The sequence below is a fragment of the Lynx rufus genome, unplaced genomic scaffold (genome assembly GCF_022079265.1).
Source record: "Lynx rufus isolate CCGP_SWC_20201006 ecotype Redwood Valley unplaced genomic scaffold, mLynRuf1.p SCAF_8, whole genome shotgun sequence".
NCBI classification, from domain to species: Eukaryota; Metazoa; Chordata; class Mammalia; order Carnivora; family Felidae; genus Lynx; species Lynx rufus.
In genome coordinates, this window is record NW_025814896.1 from 61,910,855 (window position 1) to 61,931,986 (window position 21,132).

The 21,132-nt window shown below is 39.6% G+C and overlaps 1 protein-coding gene across 1 annotated transcript in view; it reads right to left on the bottom strand.

The window, feature by feature from the left end:
* VWA3B (von Willebrand factor A domain containing 3B) overlaps positions 1–21,132 on the bottom strand; it is a 200,546-nt gene that overhangs the window by 63,789 nt on the left and 115,625 nt on the right. The window contains 3 exon segments of the mRNA XM_047069178.1: positions 7,492–7,649; positions 10,202–10,332; positions 16,026–16,208. Of these exon segments, the coding sequence (XP_046925134.1) occupies positions 7,492–7,649; positions 10,202–10,332; positions 16,026–16,208 (472 nt within the window).

The following is a 21,132-nucleotide window of genomic DNA, read 5'->3' on the forward strand; positions in this document are numbered from 1 at the left end:
CATATGGTATTTCTATTTTTAAATTTTTTGGGGAAAACCACTATACTGTTTTCTATAGTAGTTGTACAAATTTACATTCCTACCAACAGTGTATGAGGGCTCCCTTTTATCCACATTCTCACCAACACTGTTATTTCTTGTCATTTTGATTTTAGCTATTTTGACAAGTGTAAGGTGATATCTTACTGTGGTTTTGATTTACATATCCCTGATGATTAGTGATGCAGAGCATCTTTTCATGTGTCTGTTGTCTTTTCATGTGTATGTTTTCTTTTGGAAGTATGTTCAGGTCCTTTGCCCGTTTTAAGATCAGATTGTGGATATAATCAGGGGAAGATGGTGGAGTAGGAGGATACTGGGCTCACCTTGTCCTGCTGATCAAACGAATTTGATCAAAACAAATTGAATGAAATGAAACAAATTGATCAAAAATGATTTAAGCAATGTAATGGAACAAGAATTTAGAATAGTAGTCATAAAATTAATTGCTGGGCTTGAAAAAAGTATAGAGGACAGCAGAGAACCTATTGCTACTGAGATCAAGGGACTAAGAAACAGTCAGGAGGAGCTAAAAATTGCTACAAATTAGGTGCAAAATAAAATGGAGGCGACCACAGCTCAGATTAAAGAGGCAGAGGAGAGGATAGGTGAATTAGAAGATAAAATTATGGAAAAAGAGGAAGCTGAGAAAAAGAGAGATAAAAATCCAGGAGTATGAGGGGAGAATTAGAGAACTAAGTGATGCAATGAACTGGAATAATACCCGTATAATATGAATTCCAGAAGAGGAAGAGAGAGAGAAAGGGGCTGAAGGTGTACTTGAACAAATCATAGCTGAGAACTTCCCTGATCTGGGGAAGGAAAAAGGCATTCAAATCTAAGAGGCACAGAGAACTCCCTTTAGCTGTAACTTGAATCGATCTTCTGCACGACATATCATAGTGAAACTGGTAAAATACAAGGATAAAGAGAAAATTCTGAAAGCAGCTAGGGATAAACACGCTCTAACAAATAAAGGGAGCCCTATAAGACTAGTGGCAGATCTATCTACTAAAACGTGGCAGGCCAGAAAGGAATGGCAGAAAATCTTCAATGTGATGAACAGAAAAAATATGCAGCCGAGAATCCTTTATCCAGCAAGTCTGTCATTCAGAATAGAAAGAGAGACAAAGGTCTTCCCAAACAAACAAAAACTGAAGGAATTCATCACCACTAAACCAGCTCTACAAGAGATCCTAAGGGGGATTCTGTTAGTGAAACGTTGCAAGGACCACAAAGTACCAGAGACATCACTATAAGCATGAAACCTACAGACATCACAAGGACTCTAAACCCATATCTTCCTATAATAACACTGAATGTAAATGGACTAACTGCTCCAACCAAAAGACATAGGGTATAAGAATGGATAAAAAAACAAGACCCATCTATTTGCTGTCTACAAAAGACTCACTTTAGACCTGAGGACACCTTCAGATTGAAAGTGAGGGGATGGAGAACTATCCAGCATGCTACTGGAAGTCAAAAGAAAGCTGGAGCAGCCATACTTATATCAGACAAACTAGACTTTAAATTAAAGGCTGTAACAAGAGATGAAGAAGGGCATTATATAATAATTACAGGGTCTATCCATCAGGAAGAGCTAACAATTAATTATAAATGTCTATGCACAGAATACAGGAGCCCCCAAATATATAAAACAATTAATCACAAACATAAGCAACCTTATTGATAAGAATGTGGTAATTGCAGGAGACTTTAATACGCCACTTACAACAATGGATAGATCATCTAGACACAGGACCAATAAAGAAACAAGGGCCCTGAATGAGACATTGGATCAGATGGACTTGACAGATATATTTAGAACTCTGCATCCCAAAGCAACAGAATATACTTTCTTCTAGAGTGCACATGGAACCTTCTCCAAGATAGATCATATACTGGGTCACAAAACAGCCCTTCATAAGTATAAAAGAATTGCGATCATACCATGCATACTTTCAGACCACAATGCTATGAAGCTTGAAATCAACCATAGGAAAAAGTCTGGAAATTTCCAAAAGAATGGAGGTTAAAGACAACCTACTAAAGAATGAGTGGGTCAACCAGGCAATTAGAGAAGAAATTAAAAAATATATGGAAACAAGTGAAAATGAAAATACAACAATCCAAATGCTTTGGGATGCAGCAAAGGCAGTCCTGAGAGGAAAATACATTGCAATCCAGGCCTATCTCAAGAAATAAGAAAAATCCCAAATATAAAATCTAACAGCACACCTAAAGGAAATAGAAGTAGAACAGCAAAGACACTCCAAACCCAGCAGAAGAGAAATAATAAAGATCAGAGCAGAAATAAACAATATAGAATCTAAAAAAACTGTAGAGCAGATCAATGAAACCAAGAGTTGGTTTTTTGAAAAAATAAACAAAATTGATAAACCTCTAGCCAGGTTTCTCAAAAAGAAAAGGGAGATGACCCAAATAGATAAAATCATGAATGAAAATGCAATTATTATAACCAATCCCTCAGAAATACAAGCAATTATCAGGGAATACTATGAAAAACTATATGCCAACAAATTGGACAACCTGGAAGAAATGGACAAATTCCTAAGCACCACCCACTTCCAAAACTCAAACAGGAAGAAATAGAAAGCTTGAACAGACCATAACCAGCGAAGAAATTGAATCAGTTATCAAAAATCTCCCAACAAATAAGAGTCCAGGACCAGATGGCTTCCCAGGGGAATTCTACCAGACAATTAAAGCAGAGATAATACCTATCCTTCTCAAGCTGTTCCAGAAAATAGGAAGGGAAGGAAAACTTCCAGACTCATTCTATGAAGCCAGCATTACTTTGATTCCTAAACCAGACAGAGACCCAGTAAAAAAAGGGAACTACAGGTCAATATCCCTGAAGAATATGGATGCAAAAATTCTCAATAAGATACTAGCAAATCAAATTCAACAGCATATAAAAATAATTCTTCACCATGATCAAGTGGGATTCATTCCTGGGCTGCAGGGCTGGTTCAATATTTGCAAATCAATCATTGTGATACATCACATTAATAAAAAAAAAGATGAAAACCATATGATCCTGTTAATCGATGCAGAAAAAGCATTTGACAAAATTTAGCATCCTTTCTTAATAAAAACCCTCAAGAAAGTCGGGATAGAAGGAACATACTTAAACATCATAAAAGCCATTTATGAAAAGCCCACAGCTAATATCATCAATGGGGAAAAACTGAGAGCTTTCTCCTTGAAATCAGGAACATGACAGGGATGTCCACTCTCACTGCTGTTGTTTAACATAGTGTTGGAAATGCTACCATCAGCAATCGGACAACAAAAGGAAATCAAAGGTATCAAAATTGGCGATGATGAAGTCAAGCTTTCACTTTTTGCAGATGACATGATATTATACACGGAAAACCCGACAGACTCCACCAAAAATCTGCTAGAACTGATACATGAATTCAGCAAAATCGCAGGATACAAAATCAATGTACAGAAATCAGTTGCATTCTTATACACTAATAATGAAGCAACAGAAAGACAAATAAAGAAACTGATCCCATTCATAATTGCACCAAGAAGCATAAAATACCTAGGAATAAACCTAACCAAAGATGTAAAAGATCTGTATGCTGAAAACTATAGATAGCTTATGAAGGAAATTGAAGAAGATATAAAGAAATGGAAAAACATTCCATGCTCATGGATTGGAAGAATAAATATCACTAAAATGTCAATACTATCCAAAGCTATCTACACATTCAATGCAATCCCAATCAAAATTGCACCAGCATTCTTCTCAAAGATAGAACAAGCAATCCTAAAATTTGTATGGAACCACAACAGGCCCAGAATAGCCAAAGTAATTTTGAAGAAGACCAAAGCAGGAGGCATCATAATCCCATACATTAGCCTCTACTACAAAGCTATAATCATCAAGACAGCATGGTATTGGCACAAAAACAGACACATAGACCAATGGAATAGAATAGAAACCCAAGAATTAGACCCACAAAAGTATGGTCAACTAATCTTTGACAAAGCAGGAAAGAATATCCAATGGAAAAAAGACAGTCTCTTTTTTTTTTTTTATATGAAGTTTATTGACAAATTGGTTTCCATACAACACCCAGTGCTCATCCCAAAAGGTGCCCTCCTCAATACCCATCACCCACCCGCCCCTCCCTCCCACCCCCCATCAACCCTCAGTTTGTCTCTTTAACAAATGGTGCTGGGAGAACTGGACAGCAACATGCAGAAGGATGAAACTAGACCACTTTCTTACATCATTCACAAAAATAAACTCAAAATGGATGAAGGACCTGAATGTGAGACAGGAAACCATCAAAACCCTAGAGGAGAAAGCAGGCAAAAACCTCTCTGACCTCAGCCGTAGCAGTTTCTTACTTGACACATCCCCAAAGGCAAGGGAATTAAAAGCAAAAATGAACTATTGGGACCTCATGAAGATAAAAAGCTTCTGCACTGTAAAGGAAACAATCAACAAAACTAAAAGGCAACCAATGGAATGGGAAAAGATATTTGCAAATGACATATTGGACAAAGGGCTAGTATCCAAAATCTATAAAGAGCTCACCAAACTCCACACCTGAAAAACAAATAATGCAGTGAAGAAATGGGCAGAAAACATGAATGGACATTTCTCTAAAGAAGACATCCAGATGGCCAACAGGCACATGAAAAGATGCTCAACGTCACTCCTCATCAGGGAAATACAAATCAAAACCACACTCAGATACCACCTCACGCCAGTCAGAGTGGCCAAAATGAACAAATCAGGAAACGATAGATGCTGGTGAGGATGTGGAGAAACACGAACCCTCTTGCACTGTTGGTGGGAATGCAAACTGGTGCAGCTGCTCTGGAAAACAGTGTGGAGGTTCCTCAAAAAATTAAAAATAGATCTACCCTATGACCCAGCAGTAGCACTGCTAGGAATTTACCCAAGGGATACAGGAGTACTGATGCATAGGGGCACTTGTACCCCAATGTTTACAGCAGCACTTTCAACAATAGCCAAATTATGGAAAGAGCCTAAATGTCCATCAACTGATGAATGGATAAAGAAATTGTGGTTTATGTACACAATGGAATACTACGTGGCAATGAGCAAAAATGAAATATGGCGTTCTGTAGCAACATGGATGGAACTGGAGACTGTTATGCTAAGTGAAATAAGTCATATAGAGAAAGACAGATAGCATATGTTTTCACTCTTATGTGGATCCTGAGAAACTTAACAGGAACCCATGGGGGAGGGGAAGGAAACAAAAAAAAGGTTAGAGAGGGAGGGAGCCAAAACATAAGAGACTCTTAAAAACTGAGAACAAACTGAGGGTTGATGGGGGGTGGGTGATGGGTATTGAGGAGGGCACCTGTTGGGATGAGCACTGGGTGTTGTATGGAAACCAATTTGACAATAAATTTCATATTAAAAATAAATAAATAAAATTTTTAAAGTATACTTATCATGATGAGTACTGAAAAATGTATATAATTGTTGAATTGTTATATTGTATACCCAAAACTAATATAACACTATGTTAATTATACTTGGATAATAAGAATAATAAAAACTCAAATGTATTATGGATTTAAATGTATAATATAAAGCTACATTTGTTTTAAAACTATGTAAATAAATGACAAAATTTCTAAGGAAAAACATAAAAGCATATCTTCAGGAATTAGGGCTAAGGAAAAAGTTCCTAGATTTGACACCAGAAGCATGATCCATAAAAGGAAAGACTGGGAAACTGAATCTCAGCATTTTTAAAAGCTTTTGCTTGGTCAAAGACTCAAGAAGATGAAAAAACAAACTACATCCTGGGAGAAAATATATGCAAGCAACATATTTAAAATCCTAGAATCTAGAATGAAGAACTTTCAGTACCTGTCAATAAAAAACAAAACAAATGATCCATGTAGAAAATGGGTAAGGCACATGCACAGACATTTTTTCTAAGAGGATATACAGACTGCAAACAAGCACATGAACAGATATTCAAAATCATTAGCCATTACAGGGGCGTCTGGGTGTCTCGGTTGAGCGTTTGACTTCAGCTCAGGTCATGATTTCATGGTTCGTGAGTCTGAGTCCTGCATCAGGCTCTGTGCTGACAGCTCAGAGCCTGGAGCTTGCTTGGGATTCTGTGTCTCCCTCTATCTTTGCCCCTCCCCTACTCACGCTCTGTCTTTCTCTCAAAAATAAACAAACATTAACACAATTTAAAAAAATAAAATAAAAACAAAAAAACACAGGTTTACAATTCTAAAATTTGTATGGACCCACAAAAGACCCCAAAGAGCCAAAGCAATCTTGAGAAAGGAGAACAATGCCAGAGGTATCATGCTCCTTGATTTCAAACTGTTAATAAAGCCATAGTAATCAAAACAGTATTGTATTGGCATCAAAGCAGACACACAGATCAATGGGACAGAATAAGAGTCCAGAAATAAACCTATGTTTATATGGTTAGTCAATTTATGACAGAGGGATGCTGAGTGGTTCAGGTGGTTAAGCATCTGACTTTGGCTCAGGTCATGATCTCACAGTTCGTGAGTTCAAGCCCTGTGTCAGGCTCTGTGCTGAAAGCTCAGAGCCTGGAGTCTGGTTCAGATTCTGTGTGTGTGTCTCTCTTTGGCCTCCCCCGCTCACACTCTCTCTCTCTCTCTCTCTCTCTCAAAAATAAACATTAAAAAAAGTTAAAAAAAAAAAAAAAGTAGACTGGTGGTTGCCAGAGGTGGGGGATGGGGAAGTTGGCAAAATGGGCGAAGGAGGTCTAAAGGTACAAACTTCCAGTTATAAAATAAAGTCATGGGGATGTAATGTACAGCATGGTGACTATAGTTAACACTTTACTGCGTATTTGAAAATTGCTAAGAGTGTAGATCTTAATAGATCTTTTGTCTCATCATAAGAGAAAAATGTTTTTATAACTATGTATGGTGATGGATGATAACTAAACTTACTGTGGTGATCAATCTTCAATATATACAACTATCAAATCATTATGTTGTACTCCTAAAACCAATATAATGTTATGTGTCAATTACATGTCATTAGAACAAAAACAAAACCAAAAACCCATAGGTTTAGGCTCCTTTTGAAATATTATGTGCATTGGGGCACCTGGGTGGCTCACTCAGCTAAGCGTCTGACTCTTGATTTCTGCTCAGGTCATGATCCTACAGTTCCTGAGAATGGGCCACACAGGGCTCTATGCGGAGCCTACTTGAGATTCTCTCTCTCCCCCACCTGCTTGTGCACTTTCTCTCTCTCTCTTCCCCCAGCTCTCTCTCTCACTAAATAAATAAACATTAAAAAAAAAAGAAGTGTTGGTGTCATTTAAAAAAAATAAATATTATGTGGATTTAGTTTTATTCTACCTTCTTGCATTGAAGGAAAACTAGTAATGAGATTCAAACCATTTTGTTCACTGATACCTGCGTGGAGGACTTTCCTTTTCGGAATCTTTTGATTTGAAAAGTCCTCTGGTAATTTCAACGTATCTAGGGATGACATTTGTGCTGATTTGACATCAGAGTGAGGTTTTGCACATTTTTCTGAAGTTGAAACCATAGAAGAGATTTCTTTTTGATGCCTGTTTTGATTTAGATAAAAAAAAATAGATGAAAAAAAGGAGTGGGGAGAAACACAGAATTTCCATCAAGAAGGCAGAATTAGATCAATACAATCATGTTGAATGCTACAAACTTAAAGAAATGGGCCTCGCCTCACTTGGTGAATATAAGAATTATCTTCCCTGATGCCAAAGAAAGGACAGGGGCCCAGATGTGGAGTCATTAGCTATGGCTCACACTGCAGCTCTGTTCTTTCCCTGCTGTGTGACTTGCCGAAGTCCCTGAATCCTCTCTGAACTTCCTAATTTTCCTCTTCTATAAACTGTGGGGTAATTCAGCTGTGCACTAACTCTGTGGGACTGATGTGAGAATGAACATGAGGAAAAGCCAGTTGTAAATGAGAAAGCCTTACACAAACCCATTTCTCTAACCATAGGGTTGACTAGATAGCTCTTATAAAAGCCAGAGAAGGGAAACCCTTGCCTTGGACCCCCTATGCCAGTACCAGATCACAGCAAACCATTCTGGTGAAGATCTGGAGCCAGGAGGGGCCCTAGAAATGCCAGAGAACTTTCCCAGACACACCTTTCCTGAAGCTCTAAACATAGCAGCCACAGAAAGGAAAGTTTCCAGAACAATCTCCTGCTCTAACACTGTAAAACATGCCCTCTCTTCTACACCCCCCCCCACCTGCCTGCCTACTTCATCAACCACTCCACAGTGTTCCATAATCTTGTGTGTCTGTATCCCCCACCACACTGCATCTTGTGATGGAAGGGGCCAGGCTTATATTCATCTGTGCATCCCAGTTCGCCAGGCAAATGATCTGCGCTTCCATAAATGCTTTAAAAAAGAAGGAAGGGAGAGGAGATTTGGAGCTGAAACATTTTTTCACCTAGTAAAAAGCTAGAACAAGGTAATTTATTTTTGACTATAGTTATGTCAGCGAATTAACTTTTCCTAATGTTATGTTATAAGGAAGTATAGGAGGATACTCTCTCTAGAATGAGGCTTTTATTACATGACAGGCATATCCTCATTTAATCTCCCCAACAACCATATGACCACCATTATTCCCATGTTGTGGATGAGGAAACTGAGGCTCAGCAGGGTTAACTAACTTGCCCAAATTTACCCAACATGTAATGATGGGAAGCCTGGATTAAAATACTTTTCTGCATGACTCTAGAACATAGCCCCTAAAAAAGAACACAAAAACCAAAAATGCATTCACCACTCAATCAATAGCAGATACAGTCAACTGACTAAGCCAACTTCCAAGTAATAGCTAGTCATTTTGTCCCGAGATTTTTTAGTTTGATTAAATAAGGGAAAGAAGATAGTTAAGCTACAAAGGGTAATTTACATTGAGGTGCTGCCCATTTATTTGACTGTTAGTTTATTTGTTCCAATTATCTGAATTGAGAAGATGGACCTGAGCTTTTCCAAGTAAATACTTTAAAAATAATTCTGTAAAATTAGAAGATTTCCCAGTATAATATTTATCTCTTTTTATTGATTCCATGCTCATGCCCTGCCTCCAGCCCATATGAATGCTTAATTTGCTAAGAGGAAGACAGTTAATATTGACAAAGATAAAATCCTGATTGATAAATGTATTTTCAACTTCTTTGTATTTGCTATCACTGTTTTTTAAAAAAGACATCCCCCTGGAGCACCTGGGTGGCCCAGTTAAGCACCTGACTCTTGATTTGACTCAGGTCATGATCGCACAGTTCATGAGATCCAGCCCTGCAACAGGATCTGTGCTGACAGTGTGGAGCCTGCTTGGGATTCTCTCTCTCCCTCTGCCCCTCCCTCCCTCTCTCTCCCTCCCTCACTGCCAGTCATGTGCACATGTGCACGCTTTCTCTCTCTCTCTCCAAATAAGTAAATAAACCTTAAAAAAAAAAAAGACATCTTCCTGATAGGGTATTTATATGAAGCTGAGATATTTGAATATCTGTATAATGTTAAATTGTATTAATAAGATTTGACACCATTTCTGAATATTGGTGTGGTTTTGATTTTTGTTTAAAAGATTTCTAATTACAGGCATATTAGATTATAGGCTAGAAAAAGACCTGAGAAATTATCTATCCCAAACCTACCACCACAGCTGCCATTTCCAAGATGAGGAAATGGAGACTCAGCAATGGACAGGTATGGAGAGAAGTTAGAGATTCGCCAAGATCACACAGAGACCCTTGGGGCTCCTGATCCCTGAGTCAAATCTGCTACAAAACATAGCACTCCTGCTGTGCTCTGTCACTGCTGGGGGTGGGGGGCCTATCCACACGGGGTGGAGATGAGATGTTAACATTGCTCTCTTAAGTGCCACACAAGGATTTTAGAACTTACATATAAAGGTAAACATGTGGCCTCTTTAAGCCACATATTAGATTATAAAATTAGATTATGAATTCTCTTTCCTTAAAAAAAATTCCTACATAATCATGCTATGTGATTCCTTTCACTAAAAGAAATCCCCAGAAGTACTACAGAAAAAAGAGGTAGCAAGGAGAGTGAGCAGAGCATCTGAGGGGGAAAACAGGGGCTCTGGCACACTCACCTACTGTCTCCTTCCTTTTCCCCATTGTACCACCAATCCATGATCAAGGACTCCGAATAAAGGTTTTGTACCTTCTCCAGGTCACTTCGTCCCTGCTCCATTTCCTTAATTAAAAGAGTCAGATCTTCATTCTGCCAAAATGAGAAGTAAATATATTGTGAAGAGTTCAAATTTCAAACATTTCTAACAGAAAACCAACTGTATCAAGAAAAGATCTAAAGAATTTCATGTAGTTCTCATATTATTCCATTCTAATAAACAGTTTTAGTGAAGTATAATTAATATAAAATTTATATGAATATAAAACTATATAAAATAGACCAAATGTATGTAAAGTGTACCATTTGAATAGTTTCGACATTCACACTTGTAAAATCTTCATAACAATCAAGATAATAGACATATCCATAACCCCCAAAAGTTTCCTCAGGTCCCCTTGTAAATTTGCCATCCTCCATACCCTAAAACCCTTCCCCCCCAATTCCTAGGCAATTATTCATCTTCTTTCTGTCACTATATTGAAACTATAGCTTCAATTTTGTAGAATTTTATATAAATGAAATCATGCAGTATGTATTCTTTGTCCAACTTCATTCATACGCTTTGAGATTCACCAGGGTTGCAGCATGAATCAGGAGTTCATTCACCGATGCTGAGTAGTATTATATTATATATTGAATACCTAAATTTAGTCACTGGTTGAGGGACTTTATGAGCTTGGGTTATTATAAACAGGCTATGAACTTCTGTGTTCAAGTATTTTTTCAGACATCTGCTTTCATTTCTCTTGATAAAATATTTATTTTGGTGTGATTCACACTGCACATTTTATCTTGGTTGATTTCTGGTAGTTTTTGTTTCTTGTGGAAGTGGTCCTTTTTCTAAGTTGTCAAATTTATGACTGCAAAGTTGTCCACTCCATACTTCTCTTTGGAGTTTACTCATTTTCTTGAATCTGTATGTTTATATCTTTCACCAAATTTGGGCATCTTTCAGCTATTATTTTTCCATGTAGTCTTTCACCCCCCTTTCTTTCTCCTTTCTTTGGGAAACTCCGATTATACTAATGTCTCTCATTATTGTCCTATAGGTTCCCATGGTTCTGGCTTTCTCTCTATTGTTCAGATTGACAGAATTCTGTCATCTGACCTCAAGTTCACTGATAACATTAAGTCATCTGCATTCTCACCACTGAGCCTATCCAGTGAGTTTACTTTTCATTGCATCTTTCAGTTCTAGAATACCCACTTGGAAATTTTTATAACTTCTACATCTTCGCTGAGATTTTCTATTTGTTCATTTCTCTCTAGATAACTTGTAATTGATTGTTGAAGCATTTTTATAATAGGTTCTTTAAAATCCTTGTCATGTAATTCCAACATCTGATTCATCTATCTGTGTTGGGATCATATGATGGTCTTTTCTCATTCAAGTTGTGATTTTCTTGGTTCTTGGTATGATGAGTGACTTTTTACTGTATCCTGAACATTCTGGTTATATTGTGTTATGAAACTCTAGGTCTTATTTAAAAATTTTTATTTTTAGGGCACCTGGGTGGCTCAGTCAGTTAAGCGTCTGACTCTTGACTTTGGCTCAGGTCATGATCTCACAGTTTGCGAATTCAAGCCCTACATGGAGCTCTATGTTGGCTGTGTGGAGCCTGCTGGGGATTCTCTCTTTCTCCCTCTCTCTCTGCCCCTCCCCCCACTTGCTCTCTCTCTCTCTCTCTCTCTCTCTCAAAATAAATAAACTTTAAAAAAATTTCAAAATAAAACTTTTATTTTAGCTCACAGTAACTGTTTAAATTTAGCATGTGGGACTTTGTCCTACTTTTGTGGGCTGCTGCTCCAATGGCAGTTTAATTTTCAGAGCCTTTTTGATATTATTTTGGTCTCCTTTATTAATTTGGTGTCACTGGGGCACCCGCTGGTCCCTGCTGGTGCTGTCTAAGCCGGCAGAAGGAGTTTCCTCTAGTCACACTGCCAGGTATTTTTTGGTGCCTCTACTCTCTCCCCAGGGTGTTCTGTGTCACTGGGTGGGGTAGGAGGGTCCCTGTCCCATAGGAAGAGTTTTCCTGGAATGGACCACTTGCTCTGGCTGGATCATTCTTGCCTGTTTTTCCCGCACACATTCTGGTGTCTCTGTGCAGAGAAGAATCTCAGGTCTCTGGGGAAAAAGGCTTCCCAAACCAGACCACTTGTTGCTGTGTCTCTTTGGCTAGTCCTACCCACTTATCCTAGGGAACCTGTTTTTCTAGTACACTTTTTATATGTTTGGGGCTCTCATGGCTAAATTTTACTTTCATTTGGGCACAACTGTGTATCTGGTGATTTTTTTTCCCAGTTATTGTCGTCAAAGCAAGCTGTCACAGTGTCAGGAGTTCAGCTATCTTTGTGTGGGATGGCAATCTCTACTTTGTTCACAGAGAGAGCCCCTAAGAGTAGGGAGTCAGAGTACTGGGGAGCTCCACATAGCACTGCCTCCTTTGGTCTTGTTGATACTGGATGGGGTGGAGGATCAGTTCTCCACTCAGGGAGGATCACAGGAGGGCTACTCCTCTTTCACATTTAATTTATGCTTATTCTTTTGGGTGTTATGGAGCCTCAGCCTCCTATCAACCCTCACTGGCACCAGGGATAGGGGGCAAGTGGAGTGCTGCCTATCTCCAAATCACAATTCCTTTTTCATTTTCACTGATGAGGAGTGTTTTTGGAGGCTCATCTCCTCACTGAGTCCCATCAGATGAGGGCTGTGGTGAAGCACGGCAGTGACTAGAGTGTTCTCACACTACCTTGTTAAGTCTTAGAGCTGCATGGTGGGGTAGTCCAGCTTGCTACTGGACTCCATGATGGGAGAATCAGAGCACTGTTGACTGGACAATAAGCTTCCTCTCATTCCTCTGATACTACCCCAGCACAGGATTTAGAACACCACCTGCTTCTGTCTAGTAGGGTTTGGAGAATAAGCTTTCCATTCAGCCCTACTCATACTACCCTGGCAGAGAGATCAGAGCATTGCCTGCTTCCACCATGTGGGGGATGCAGGATTAGCTCTCTGGTCAGCTCTACGAATGCCACCTGGCAGAGGGATCAGAGCACCATCACTTGCTTCCAGGGGTTTGCAGAAGATCAGCTCCCTGTTCAGCTCAAATCTCAGGGGAAGGGGTGAAGTTTTTCTATTGGTGTATGGCTAGACTATGGCAGGTATTGCAAAAAAGGTTTTCTGTTTTAGGTCACCTTCTTCTCAGTCCTTTGGCTAGGAAGAATGAGGTTTTCTTGGGTCTTTTTTTTTTTTTTTTTTTTTGACTGTGCCTGTTAGAGATTCCAGATTGGAGGGTTCAGTAGTGTCCTATCTGGGATATATGGGAGGCATTAACAAATCCCCCAAGACTTACTTCCATGTCATTCCTTAAGTTCTGAGGTCCCTAGGGATTCTATTTTCTTCTCTCCACCTTTCAGAATATTCCTATGCTTATTTGTTGTGTTATATCCAGGATTTTTTTTAGCTATAAGATGTAGGATCTGGAAGGAATGGGGCAACACCGTTACAGCTGGAACTGGAAGTCCCTCTGGTAATTTATCTTATAATTAGATTTAAATAAGAAGTAAAAAAAAAAAAGTCTTAATTATCGACCCATGCAGTTATCCTTTGCTTTTCAGTCCTAAGTGTAGATCTGTATATCCATCTGGTATAGTTTTTCTTCTGCCTAAAGTACTGCCTATAATATTTCTTTTACTGCAGGTTTAATGGTGACAATTTTTTTCAGTTTTTGTATATCTTTGAAGTCTTTATTCTACTTTCCTTTTTGAAAGGTATTTTCAGTTTATAGATTCTACACTGAGCTTTTTTTTTTCTTTCAGTACTTTAAAAATATCACTCCACTGTCTTTTCACATGCATTGTTTCTGATGAGAAATATGCTGTCATCCTTATCTGTGTTCCTCTGTAAATAATTCGGCTTCTTTTACCCTATTCTTTTAAGATTTTCTCTTTGTCACTGCTTCTAAGAAGTTTAAGTCTGATATGATTTGGTGTAGTTTCCTCCTGTTTCTTGTGCTTGGCATTCATTGTGTTTCATGGATCTGTGGGTTTATAGTTTTTAACCAATTTGGAAAATTTCTGGCACTATTGCTTCAACTACATATTAGACTACTTGAATTTTCCCACAGCTAACTTATGCCCTATTTTCTAGGTTTTTGTTTGTTGTTTTAATTTTTTTTTCTTCTGTTACATTTTGGATAGTTTCTATTGCTGCCTTACAGTTTACTAATCTTTTGTTCTGCAATGTCTGACCTGCTGTTCTTCTCATCCCATGTATTCTTCACCTCATACATTGTAGTTTACATCTCTAAAATTTTTAATTGTGTCTTAATTGTATCTTTCATCTCTCCCTTTTTGAATATATCAGATAGAGCTACAATAACTGTTTTTATGTTCTAACACTAATATCTGCATCAGTTATGCACATGTTTTAATTTTTGTGTTTGCTTTTTCTCCTCCTTATGGACTTGTATTTTCTTGCTTTTTTCACATACCTGGTACTATTTGAATTAATGTCAGAAACTGTTAATTTTACTTTCTTGGGTCATGGATATTTTTGCTTTCTTATAATTATTCTTGGGGTTTGTTCAGGGATGCAGTTAACTTCCTTGGAAATAGATCAAACCTTTCGGGTCGTGCATTTTGAAGATTTTCTAGGCAGACCTGGAGCAGCATTTGGTTTTTCACACTCCTGAGGCAAGATCCTTCTTTATACTCTACCCAATGTCCATTGGATTATGAAGTTTTCCAGTCTAGCTGATGGAGGGAGTCACTATTCCCTGCCCTGTGTGAGCTCAGAGAGCTCATTGTTCCCTCCGATCCTTCTCCTTTCAGATGATTCATTCCCCAGACTCTAGTAGTTTATTCAAATGTCAGCATTGCTCTGGCTTGTCCTGGATTTAAAGTGACTCTGCAGGAGAGACGATAAGATAAAAAACATTCTCTAGAAGGGCATTCTTGAAATGCATATCCTCAGGCCAAGACTGGAGTACTGGAGAATAGAATGTTATTTAGTTTCTCCTATCAGCCCATTAGAATGAATTGATTTATCAGATGGTCACATGGTTATACAGTCTGAGAAGTCAGGAGACTTCCTAGGATCTGAATTTTTCTTAAGTTTTCCACAAATGTCTATAAACAGCAGAGGTTAACAAAGTTCCAAGTAGGGACCCCTTGGGATGCTTGTTAAAAATACAGATTCCTGGGATGCCTGGGTGACTCAGTCGGTTAAGTGTCTGATTCTTGGTTTTGGCTCAGGTCATGATCTCATGGTTCACGGGTTCAAGCCCTGTGTCGGGCTCTGTACTGACAGAGCGGAGTGTCCTTGAGATTCTCAATCTCTCTCTCCCTCTCTCTCTCTCTTTCTCAAAAATAAACTTAAAAAAAGACAGATTCCTAACATTTGGCAAAATGTTGATAATTATTGAATCTGACTGATGGGTACATGAGGCAGGGGTCTATATACTTTTCTACTTTTCTGTATGTTTGAAACTTTCCATAATAAAAAGCTTAGAAGAAAAACAAAATTTATTAATTCAGATTTCTGGGCCTCTATGCCTAGAGTCTAATTTAGTAGCTCTGAAGTGTGACCCTGGAAATCTGCATTTTCACAAATGCCTTAGTTCAGATGGTCCTTGGACCACATCTTGGAGTACATGGTTAAGTGATTTCATTTGCTTGACTAAGTTGTCTTTGTGGTTGCAGTTTTCTCAACTAAGGTATTATCCATTGGCCTCCAGCCTGTACAGAGTGAACACTCTCTTCTCAGTTCATTAAGCTCTTACCTGAATAGGCTCTGGAGGATACAGATCTTTGCAGCCAAAATTATAAAGGTGGAACTCTCCTCCAGTCAAAGAAGCAAGCTCTTTCAAAAATCCATTTGCAATCTCATCATTGTAATTGAAGGAGATGGTGCAAATGGGAATTTTCTGAAAAACTTTGACTTGGTCTATAACCATTTCAGGTGGCTGAAATGATACATTTTGAGGGGAAAAAAGGGAGATGGAAAGAGAGGAAAAGAAAGAAAAAATTAGATGTGAAAGTCCTTAGTATTTGCTATAGACAGTGAGATTCTCAACTAGTAATTCCTTATACAGTGATGAGTGGCTTCTTGGAAAGGTGTCAATTCAATAAACAAAGCAAACAATGCCAGGTGGTGAGAGTATGAAGACCAATGATTCAGCCATTGCCTCTGAGGGCTCACAATTTGGTGGAGAAAAGAATCTGGAAGAAAGATGTGACTAACTAAATCACTCAATTTTAGGTGCACCTAAGCCTAAAGCTCATGCTTTTAGAGTGTTGGGCAGGGGTGTCTGGGTGCTCAGTCGGTTGGGCGTCTGACTTCAGTTCAGGTCATGATCTCATAGTCCATGAGTTTGAGCCCCGTGTTGGGCTCTGTGCTGATAGCTCACAGCCTGTAGCTGCTTCAAATTTGGTGTCTCCCTCTCTCTCTGTCCCTCCCCTGCTCATGCTCTCTCTCTCTCTCAAAAATAAATAATCATTAAAAAAATTTAAAAAAAGAAACACAGCAAACTATAAATAAACTTAACATATTTAAAAATAATAATAATAAAGTGCTGGGTTATATTTTAGAGCACTGAAAGTATCAGGGTAAAACATCCTTGCTATTGGGATTCTAGAGAGTGAGGCCACTGGATCTCAAGGTGGCTTCCAAAGCACCTACTCCAAAAGAGCAATTTCCAGCCTCAGAAAGGCCATTGTCAATGAGTTTCCCACAGAGTGAAAGAAGAGACGGTTATTGAGGGTCCTTGTACGTGCTAGGCACTCTGCTGGGAGCATAACATGCCAGTTAGTCCTCACAATCATCCTGTGAGGCAGTGCTGGAAAGACGGATAGTTGTCTACTAATATCAATTCCTCCCATCTTGTTTTTACTGGCAGAGCCCTGGTTTTCTTTTCATGACAGTAATGTGCCCAGTTAAAAAGCAAACAAACAAACAAACAACCATATACACATAAAAATTCATCTTCTGACATGTTTTTGCAGCTAGAATGGGCCATGTGACCCAGTTTTGTCCACTGAGATACAGGTGGAAGTCCCAGGGGAAAGATTCCTTTTCTCTGGTAAAAAGGCAAAGATTTAACAACAACAACAACAACAACATCAACAACAACAACAACATTAATGTCCTAACGTCCTTCCCCTTTCCATCTGCACCCCCTGGAAAATGGACACACCCTAGAGATGGAGCAGCCATCTTACAACCATGAGGGTGGAAATCATAAACAAAGATGGTAGAGAATGAACATAAAAAGAAGTCTGTTTTCTTGGAGACATCCGTGAGTAGCTATAGAATCTAGACTACCTACCCCTGGGTTTCTTATCCATAGGAACATAAATCTCTCCATTGTTACAGTCATTTGTCTGCTCCTCTGCTTTTCTTCCCAGTAACATGCAACCCTAAATGGCCCAATGGGTATGGGCTCCACAGAAAAAGGAGAAATTGAGACTCAGAAAGATTGTTTCCTAGGGTCATCAAGCTCTTACGTGGTAGGATTGAAATTCAAAGCCAATTTTTGGTATTAGAAGCAACTGGGTGGCTCAGTCGGTTAAGCGTCTGACTTTGGCTCAGGTCATGATTTCGCGGTTTGTGAGTTCAAGCCCCGTGTCGGGCTCTGTGCTGACAGCTCAGAACCTGGAGCCTGTTTCAGATTCTGTGTCTCCCTCTCTCTCTCTCTGACCCTCCCCTGTTCATGCTCTGTCTCTCTCTGTCTCAAAAATAAATAAAAAACGTTAAAAAGATATCTCTGAAAAAAAACTGTCTCTTGGTAAGGATCGACTGTCAAGTAATGTTAACATTATCTGGCTCTCAGAAAAGATGAACTGATGAATTCCTCTGTCATCTCTCCACCACCACAACCACAGCCCAGCTAGGAACCTTCAGAAACTGCTTCTGATTGTCCTGTCCCCACTTCCTCTGAGTTTCCAAGTGCCAGGAGTCCCTCTTTGATTGACCCAACTTGCTGGCTCCTTCAGCCAGTTTCTATTCTCTGCTTCTAGTTCCTATCATTTGGTCTTTAACCCTTCCTATATTCATCTTATGAGCCCTGGAAAGGCAGAGTGATAAGGGAGAGAGGACTCGGGATGCACCAATGGCTGGCCTTGTGCAGCTCACACACCACCCAGGGAGGTGACTGGTTAAGTGGTCCCCCAGGGTCTGGCCTCATTCCAACCACCACTTACACACAGCCTCAGTCTCTGGATCTGGCTGCAGCAATTGAGCCTGCCCCTGGCCACGAGCCCACCTCCACCTCTCGTCCTTTTTTCTCTCCTCTCCCCTCTGGCCATCAGCTGGTTTCCTAACCAAACAGCAACCTAACTGAGCTGACCTCATCCCTCTTGTCAACTGCAAGCACAGAGCAAAGTCCTCTCTGCTGCCTCCCCTCCCTTCAGCCTACCTTCCATCTCTGAGTACATACTGTATACCAAGCACTAAGAGCTCTGCTTGTGCTCTCTGCCTGCATCCTCCCTACAACCCTCTGAGGGGGGGCTATCGTTATCCTTGTTTCTTACCAGGGACTCCTGGCCACTACCCCTGATACCAGACTGGATATGCTAGACCTAAATTCTGTTAATTTTGTAGAGTTTTAGCCAGGAACTATTCCTGTATTGACTTATAGCTGATATATTTGGGAAGGGAAAGCAATTAACATTGATTTAGTACTGATTGTGGGTGCCAGGTACTGTGGGTAGCATTTTCAGCTTTTCATATGCTACCTGACATTTTCATATATTTATTTGCTCATTGCCTATTTCCCTATAAAACATAAGTTTCACTGAAGACAGGTTCATCTTGCTTACCACTGTATTCTAGACTGATAGCAATGCCTGGCACATAAAAGGTACTCAGTAAATATCTGTGGAATGCATTCATGGGAACATCATCTCATTTACTCATGAATAGGGAGTATTAGTTCTAGCCACAGATGAGGAAATTCACAGTAGAGGACTTGCCCAAGGTCATTCAGATGGGCAGTGCTGGGGATGAACTTTGAACCCTGTTCTCTAGCTCCAAAGCTATTTCCGTCATTCCATACCGCTAAAGAGAGCGCAGGCATGAGAAAGTCTGTTAGTGTATTCTCGTGAACCCCCCACCTTCACCCAGCCTCAGGTAGTGTTTGCTAAACTGGACCCAATGTGGTGTTGGGAGAGCTAGGCAGAGGGTGCAGGCACACCTGGACTGCAGAAGGAGCTCCATCCCTGCAACGGAAACCAGCCATTCCTGACCTCCTGCCTGCACCCCACTCAAGGATTCCTTTCCCTAGTTTATGTTCTCACAGCTTTGAAGAGAAGACTCAGAACATGGAAGTAAACCTTTCACGCACACCAGCCTGACTGACCCTGACTCCTTCCACACACTTATTCTAGCAGCTCTGTGTCTAAGAAAGTAGCGGGGCCTTTCCATGTGGAACCCCTGCATGACATTGAGGAAGCCTTTCACAGCCCAAGACTCCTTCATATGTTCCTCATGGAGGTCCCTTCAATCCCTAAATGAGGCCAAGCAGTGTGCCTGAGAGACTCTCCCCAGTTCTCTCTTCTCTGAGTCTACACAGTAGCCAGATGACCCTTTCACCACAAATGTCAACTGGGGTGGCAAGAAAGGCAAGGATCAGTTCTCCCAACTGCCTGAAGGAGGTTTGGCTGTGCAGGTGGCTCACTCTGTGCCTTCTCTGTGTCCCCATCCCTGGTATACCTCATATTAGGCTTTACTCATTTCTCTTTGTTTGGAATGGTGCAAAAGCCTTCCTCACTCCCATTTTCTTGATTCCTACCAGGGTAAGTCCCTAACTTCAAAGAAGTCCCAAAATGACAATGGCCAAAGATGTGCTGGGCTGCTCCTGGCAGAGGCCCTGCAGTGTCCATTTGCACCTAGAGATGCCCATCAAAGGACACCTATAAATTCCATTTTAATGAAGATGAATATTACTAGAATTCTTTTCACTTGGTTAATTTAAGACTTGTCTTGCTGTATAATTCTTCCCCAGACATTTAACAAACAAGCAGTAAGTTGGTATCTATGGAATTAAATCCTGAATAGCATCTCTGTGTATGCTTTCAAGCAGAAAATTCTGCTGAGTATCGGGAATAATAGCATTGGCCTTACATATTCAGGTCCTACAAAGTCAGTGAAAATTCAGAAAGAAATGGAGATTGTGTGATACATCTTAATGTCCTCTACACAGAACATGAATATCAAATATTCATTTGCTTTTTTGAGAGAATCTGAGGGGTAATGCAAGAGAAATAGACTGCATGTGAGGAAAATGCAGATATGAACATAAAATGCCTAACTAGGAGTTTATAAATTACTATTTGGGTCGCCGGTATATTTCTAATTCCAATTATCATCCATATCCTTAGTCCTTCATCTTTAAGTGGTCCACAGACCCTCTGATGAAACCGAGAGATCTTCTCCCCAGAGAAATGTACAAGGACATTCTGCATATACTCTCGGAAGATTCCAGACTCTCAGAAGTAATGATAGACTGTAGGTCAAGAGTCCTTCCCAACATGGTGGACCATAGGACAAGAATCCTTCCCAATATGCTGTTAGCAGGAGTGTTACTTGGTCCATCCTCTCTGGGGGATATTTGGAAGTATCTATCAAAACATATACCTTTGTACTGAGTCTACTGTTCAGAATTTATGCTATAGCTATACATCTGCAAAACACATGCGAATAGTTACTTTTGCAGCATCATGTATAACAGAAGCACTGCATAATATAATAATAAAATAGACTGAAAACAACTTCAATGTCCATCTCCAGGACACATGGCTAAATAACTTAGCCATGTGATGGAATACTAGGCACCTATAAAAAATGAGGAAGCTCTTTATGAAATGATAGTAAGCAATTTCCAAGGTATA